The sequence below is a fragment of the Montipora foliosa genome, chromosome 10 (assembly GCF_036669935.1).
Source record: "Montipora foliosa isolate CH-2021 chromosome 10, ASM3666993v2, whole genome shotgun sequence".
Lineage (NCBI taxonomy): Eukaryota > Metazoa > Cnidaria > Anthozoa > Scleractinia > Acroporidae > Montipora > Montipora foliosa.
Window position 1 is genome coordinate 19,639,805 of NC_090878.1, and position 7,500 is coordinate 19,647,304.

The following is a 7,500-nucleotide window of genomic DNA, read 5'->3' on the forward strand; positions in this document are numbered from 1 at the left end:
ATGCCGGCCAAAGTTTATCTTGACGAATAATAATGCGTTTACTGCCCGTCTTTTTTAACCGTGAAGCCACCGATTAAACTCTGGCTCGCATTTTAATTTTGCGGTGTATCGCCATAATTAAAGAAATCACCATTTTTTTCATCTTGCATTTGCCATTACATTTGTACTATGTCGTCTGTAAGGTGCCAGGATACCAAAGTCACGGACTCCTGACAGTGTGCTATTCGCACTAGAGGCATACAAGTTAAGGAGGTTCCATTGAGTTTTAGGGCCTCGCGCAAGCTGGACACTAGTATGCCTGAATCGCGCGTGTCTTTCTGATTTTTGTGACGTCAGCATTTTCTCTCGTTGCCTTCGGTGAATTGTTTTAAAAATTGGTTCAGTTCTAACCGCATACACTTCCTATCAAATACCCTATATTTGTTAAAATCTGTCAGAGCTAATCGAATATATTTAGAAAAATGACATGAATATTGGCAAAACAGTCTGTGAGCAACCTTGCCTTTTTACCACTTCAAAATGTCTCGCATTATCATTTCCATATTGTTGCCAAGAATTAAAAAAATAAACACTGGTACCAATACTGGTACCAATACTGGTAAATCTCTACAGGGAAAATTTTAAGAGAATTTAATTGTTTTTCCTCTTGTTACTTCCCCCCTTTATTGAGGATATTCGCAAATATTCTAGGGAGCTACCTTAAGGGCCCACAGACGGATTTTTCGCGCGTTGCTAAGGAAGTGAAATGTTATTTCCGGTAATTGACGTCATCATATCATGAACTGACAAGAAAACCCAGTCACAAGCAAAAGTCACCGCACAAACTGTTGTTTCCATCGAAGATTTTCCTCGCCCTTCCCCGCGCTTGTTCTCAGATCAACTGCGCATGCGTAAACGAACTGACTTCTGGTTTGAGAAAAAAGCTAAATTTCCAGCGGTTTTAAATGGAATTAATTTTTTTTTTACATGGCACGTTTCACTCCCAAATACAGACTATAGCTAAGCATTGATTTTTTAAAATCATCTTTTTTGAAAAAGTTATGGGTATTTCAGTATCGTTTATGTCTTTAAAAAGAACATTTTTCAAAATAAAAAGAAAACCATGCTTGGCTGGATGCAAAAACGAATACAAATTATCAAACCATCGATTAAATACCCAAATTACGTAGCACGGAGACAAATTTAGAGTTTTCTTTTATTGGTCACGTGACCATGGGCGTGGTGTGATGACGTCATATTTAGGGTCATTGGCTTACAAAATTTGGAAACTGACCAAAATAATGCCAACTTCTCTCAAATTACTTAACCATGCATTACATCCTTAGCAACGCACAACAAAGAATACGTCAGTGGGCCCTTAAGCTAGGCAGGACGTTTTCTCCGTGTTTCCATAGCGTCATCTAAACACGAGGGGAAGTTAAGAGAATTCGAGGCAGTCGATGGCTTGCGTAACTGTCGACACTACTCCCAACTCCCCGGAGTGTTTAGATGACACTATGGAAAGTTATTTTAACTATGGGACAAAGTCCTCTATCGCTTTTTGAGAATATTTCTCAAAGATAATTCGACAAATGAAGGAAAATGCTAGTTTTTTTTACTTCTTGGTTGAAACACATTTTCTTGATACGCGCTCACATTTCCTAACAGCCAATCAAAACGCGCGTCTGACAATACGTAACCATTCTCTGATTCGTGTGATGTCACAGCCGTGTTTCCATACTGTTATCTAGACACAGCTATTGACCAATGAGAGTGCAATTACTATCCTAATTATTTTAGTAATCGACATGGGCTAATTTCGTTTTTGTGCTCGCCCTTTTGGGCGTATTGTCAAAACAAGGTCAACTCGAGCTTCACTTTCATTCAAAGGCCAGGTAACTAAACACACAACTGTAAAATGGACTATTGCGTGGCGCCGCAACGTGAATACCTTGTTTGGCTTCACTAGTTGGACTTAGTTAAATCTAAAAAAGAAAGACAGGGGTTACAAGATCTTTTCTAATCGTAATTACCGATAACTTGTACAACTCGAAATGCAGTGGTAGGCAAACCCTTACAAGAGAGCAAACTGTTCTGCCACCTCATTTTCCAGCCAAGAAATACTAACCTCTCCTTGACATTTCGTCCACCATGTCTGCCTTATTGCTTCTCTCCTGTCTCGTCTTGAAGGCGCCGTAGATACAATAATAAGAAGGAAGATGGTTTGTTTCGTCTCGGGCTGTTTCAAATCACTGAATTCCGTTGTTGAAAACATACAATCCCTTCTATTGGGTGTTACCTGCGTCAAGTTAGCGAACATGTCCACAAGTGGTTTAAGGTGTGTGAATCCTGGTTGTAGCAGGACGCCACCTCGTCCTTGCGGTCTTTTGAGGTATAACCTCTTGTAGTTCAAAGAAAAGTTCTCGGTGCCAAAATACAACATCGTAGTAACCATGAAAGCAAAGAGAAACACACAACTGATAAAAGTAATGCGACTCACTGGAGCTGAGCATATTTCCTTTCTGGAACGTATAAACATTTTTATGCTGGCCAGTCTAGAGACAAGATAGAAAAAAAAAACAGTTAACAAAGCATCTCCTGTTTTTTCAATAAGTTGCTCCATAAGAAGAAATAAAAAATTTGGAGACAGCAGGAAGGCTGGCAGCCGCCTTTGAGCTTTTCATAATTGCCCAGTAAAAAAATCTGTCAATCATTCGACCCATGGGAATGAAACTTGCAGATTTTACTCTGTTTGTTGTTTAAGAGTAATACATAAAGCAGTAGTTAACCTAGCAACCTTTGTGGCTTTCTTAATTGATGTTGATAGAAGAATCCTCCATACAAGAAGGGGTTTCTCTCCACTAACTAAAACATTCACTAATTAGCAGGTAGTTTCAGGGGAATATTGTGTGTGTGAATGGTGAGTTGAGGAAAAATCATAGACAAAAGTTAGGGTTAGTCTGTAAAATGAGGGGGAGAAATTTACAAAGCAAACTCTCAACCCGAAAATAAGTTCAAGAAATGAAACAAACTCTGTGTGAAATTAAAAGCCTTAATCTCAGAAACAGCCAGATAGTACATGTACGTTGGAGGGATTAATAAATATTTGACCATGAAAATTATTCGTTCTTAAAAATGGGAATAATAAAGATGAAAAATCTTTACACTAAAATCTTCGTTCTTAAAAAATATATGGAAAAAATTAAAGAAATCCCATGGACTATGAAAGACAGGTTCCACGAGGCAAATCCAAAAATTCCGAAGATAAAGATAAACTGAATGCGACAGCATTAGGCTCGTAACTGGCTGCGAATCTTCAGGGGTAGAGCGCAACCGAGCAAGGGGGTTTCTAGTCCAGCGCCAGACCTCTACCCGACTTACTCGTGCCGAGTCAAGAAAGGAAAAAGAGAAGAACAACAAGCCGCAACTCTGGACAAAAACCAGCACTAAAAACCATGGACAGACTAACACGAATAAAGCTTCCAAGTCGATTAACCAAAAATGGAACGTAACTCTTACCAAAAACACAACTAATCATGTGTCTCATGGAAGTTCTGAAGCAAAATTATAGTTTAAAATAAAGAAAGAAAAGAAAAGCTGGCAAAAATTTCCCTTTGCTCCAAAATTTTGCGAAGTATCCTGTAAACAGCAGCCTTGATTGCGACAAAAGAATTCAAATACGACCCAAACTGTACACATGGCCTGGGTAAGAGGTGTGAGAAGGAGTAGATCTGGGAACCAGTATAACAAAACATGGATCGTGGAATGCCCAAAGCAATTACAAATACTAGTACGAAATAAGGAGGTTAAAGAAGGGGCAATGACCCAGAAAAAATGGAAGCATAAGTGAGATTGTGTAGCTTCTGATCCAGGGTGTATTGCGGCAGTAAAATCATTCGTTCTTTTGGATGGAGCCAGGAAAAGATGCCGTCAAGCATGTATAAATCATTCGTTCCTTGGATGAATCCTGGAAAAAAAATCCGATCAGGTGTCCAGATTAATTAATCGTTCTTTTGGATAGAATGTGGGAAAAAAAAAAAACCTATCAGTGGATCTAGGAAAAAAATCCCCTACATTTTAAAGCTAAAAAACTGAAAAATGACATCGCTCTACGTAATCCCATAAAAATATAAAATAAAATTAAATAAATTCAGAACCTATGGAATCAAAGTAATAATAATGATAATAAACCATCAAAGCTGCCTCTGAGTTAGTATTAAGTTAGTGAGTTAGAAAAATAAAATCCAAATTGTATCTGTGTGCATAGTAATGAGAAGTGTGAACACCAAGGCCAATAAAGTGTTATACTAGGACCAAGGATGTATCCCTGCTGGTAGATACAATATAGGTTGGTTGTTTAATAGTAATACATAAAGCAGCAGTTAACCTAGCAACCTTTGTGGCTTTCCTAATTGGTGTTGATAGAAGACTCCTCCTTACAAGAAGGAGTTTGAAAGATTTAAATGAAATACATCATATAATTGCACTGCGGGTATGAAATCAAATGAAACCATGTTGCCTCGCAGTGATGAGCGCAAATTTCTATTGCGTCGAGAAGTTGTGAACTCAGAAGTGACAAGCTCCCAACGTCAGTGGATTCATAGCTCAGTTGGTTAGAGAATCGCACCGGTATCGCGAGGTCGCGGGTTCAAATCCCGTTGAAGTCCTGAAAAATTTTCAGGCTTCTTGACGCAATAGAAATTTGCGCTCATCACTGCGAGGCACCATGGTTTCATTTAAGAAGGAGTTTCGCTCCACTAACTAAAACATTCACTAATTAGCAGGTAGTTTCAGGGGAATATTGTGTGTGTGAATGGTGAGTTGAGAAAAAATCATAGACAAAAGTTAGGGTTAGTCTGTGAAATGAGGGGGAGAAATTTACAAAGCAAACTCTCAACCCCAAAATAAGGTTAACAAATGAAACAAACTCTGTGTGAAATTAAAAACCTTAATCTCAAAAACAGCCAGATAGTACATATACGAAAAACTAAATCACGTAGGAGGGATTAATAAATATATGACCATGAAAATTATTCGTTCTTAAAAATGGGAATAATAAAGATGAAAAATCTTTACACTAAAATCTTCGTTCTTAAAAAATATATCGGAAAAACAAAGAAAGAAATCCTAAGGAAAAAGACAAGCTGACTGCGAGACCATTAGGCTCGTAAATGGCTGCGAATCTTCAGGGGTAGAGCGCAACTGAGCAAGGGGGTTTCTAGTCCAGCGCCGGACGTCTACTAGACTCAAATGAAATATGAGGAAAATTAATGCAAATTAATGAAGATCGAGATCAAATGACTGTCATCCAATAATTAATTGCTTCATTGCTAAAAAAACCGATTACCTCGCGCGAGGTTCAAAGTTTTTTAAATTTCTTTACTTTTATGTTGTTAATGGCAAATAAAAATGAATGAATGAATGAAACGGATGGAACATGCTCTTTATGTCCGTCATGAAGGACATAATGGACCTGTGACCTCGCGGTATCGCGAGGTCACGGGTTCAAACCCCGTTCAAGTCCTGAATTTTTCAGGCTTCTCAATATGCAGGAGTCCCTGCTAGACTCAGTAGTAAGGGGAAAATGTGAAATTACCTTGCAATGTCTTCGTTCGTTGGAACTGGTTCAGCAACAAAAATGGATCCGGCTACACATAAATAAAGGGATAGGCAATAATGATAGATTTTTTGCGTGCGTCAGTCAGCACTGAATTACAAAATGAAAACATAGAAGGAACACTGGCATAACTTAAATTGAGACAAGACGGCAGGTGTGCGTTATCCGGTCGGATGCAACAGCTGATGCCTTCATATGGATATGAAACTCGTCAAAGAAAACTTGTTGTTCGTGCACACGACCAAATGAAAACTGTCAATGACACTTGGCTAGGAAACCGTGCTCGTGTGTAACTAGCTTTATTACTTGACGGAGTTATGAAAGTCAGTCTCAGTCTCTCGATAAATAACTCAAAAGGTTGAACTTTCCTATCTACAAATCATTCGACCTTTATCAACACGTTTGATAAAACCAAATTTACCTGTTTCACTCTCCCACTGATGCAGCACCACAGTTTCTTTAGAAACTAGAAATTCGTGTATCACGAGTTAGGAGAAGCATTTGAATGACAAATGAAATAAGAGGAATGTTAATGCAAATTAATGAAGCAGTTCAACTCGGATCGAGATCAAACGACTGTTATCCAATAGTTAATTGCTTCATTGCTAAAAAAAACCGATTACCTCGCGCCAGGTTCAAAGTTGTGAAGGGAAAGTAGATATTTGAGGCTGTGGTCCCTGTTGTTGAAAAGGTGGATGACGCTGTATATCCACCGGATAAATCACTATCCATCGGATAGCGCAATTGGTTTCGCTATTACTTATCCACTGGATTGTGATTTATCCGGCGGATAGCGATATCCATCGTTTGAACAACTGAAGCCTGCTCTTGCTTTGCCCTAAGTGAGACTTCAAAGCGAGGAGTGGAGACGTTCCGTAATCGGAATGCCAATGGCTGACTTGTTCAATGCAATCTTAATTGTCTTTTGCTTCACGACAGTTTAGTTTAGTTTAGTTAAAATCTGTTTAGTTTATCCTTATAGTCATTATTGTATTATTGTGTATGTACAAATCCAATCTTCGTAGTCTTGTCTCTTTGCAAAGCGTACAGTCAAAATAGTTCCGAAATCAATCACTGAGACCCAATCTTCAAAGAAATAGAACTATCAAATTTTCGGATATTAGATTACAAGAAATCGGTAAATTTATGTATTCTTATAAACATTCTCTTCCACCATCAAAGTTTTATTCATAATTTTCTATTCAAAAACCACGTCTACGACTTTTTCACTAGAGTTGAAGAATGATTTTCACCTTCAACTCTGTAGAACTATTCTTCGCAACTTTCGCTACCTTCTAAGTACTAGAAAGCTTGTGGCAAAGGAAAAGAGGTTTAAACTGATGTATACTTCCCTTTTCTTGCAATGGAAACACGAAATAAATAAAACAAAAGCTTTAGAATACCCTTCAGATTTATCAAATTGTATGGCGCCCAATTGGAAATAGGGAGACGAGGAAGGCCGAAGCCTTAGAACGCTATCTAAAAACATCATTTACTATTATTGTAATAATTTCGTGAGTATTGCAAGTCGTTTGGCGTGAAAAGTGCACATAAACATTCCAGAACTAAATTTGTCATGAACGCGTTGTTAGTGTTTGGGGAGAAAATTGAAAATTCATCGTCAGGTGCTCTCATCCTCCACAAGACCTCAAATTTGATCATTTCAAGTGGTTGTCAAGACGAGAACGGCAAAGAAATGTATCAAAATGAAAAACGCACGTGCACCGCGTGCAAAACTATGGGGCGTTTTCCATTTACAAAAAATTTCCGAAATTTTCGGAAGAAATTTCCATCGGGTGAAAAACGTGTTCCATTTAACTCAGGTCCGTTTGCCGCCCAGTGATTACGATTTCACGCACCATAATTTAAAAATGTGGCCGTGAATAGCCTGGAAGTGGTAAGAC

The 7,500-nt window shown here is 38.3% G+C and overlaps 3 protein-coding genes across 10 annotated transcripts in view; all 3 read right to left on the reverse strand.

The window, feature by feature from the left end:
- LOC137973057 (tetratricopeptide repeat protein 28-like) overlaps positions 1–7,500 on the reverse strand; it is a 178,050-nt gene that overhangs the window by 72,624 nt on the left and 97,926 nt on the right. The window lies entirely within an intron of this gene.
- LOC137973058 (tetratricopeptide repeat protein 28-like) overlaps positions 1–7,500 on the reverse strand; it is a 77,988-nt gene that overhangs the window by 36,804 nt on the left and 33,684 nt on the right. The gene's annotated exons all lie outside the window — the stretch shown is intronic.
- LOC137973059 (uncharacterized) overlaps positions 1–7,500 on the reverse strand; it is a 15,954-nt gene that overhangs the window by 1,113 nt on the left and 7,341 nt on the right. Inside the window, exons 2-4 of the mRNA XM_068819785.1 lie at positions 6,018–6,062; positions 5,576–5,627; positions 2,108–2,534 (exon numbers count right to left, since the gene is read on the reverse strand). Of these exons, the coding sequence (XP_068675886.1) occupies positions 2,108–2,518 (411 nt within the window). The 5' untranslated portion in view covers positions 2,519–2,534; positions 5,576–5,627; positions 6,018–6,062. The remainder of the gene's footprint in view (positions 1–2,107; positions 2,535–5,575; positions 5,628–6,017; positions 6,063–7,500) is intronic.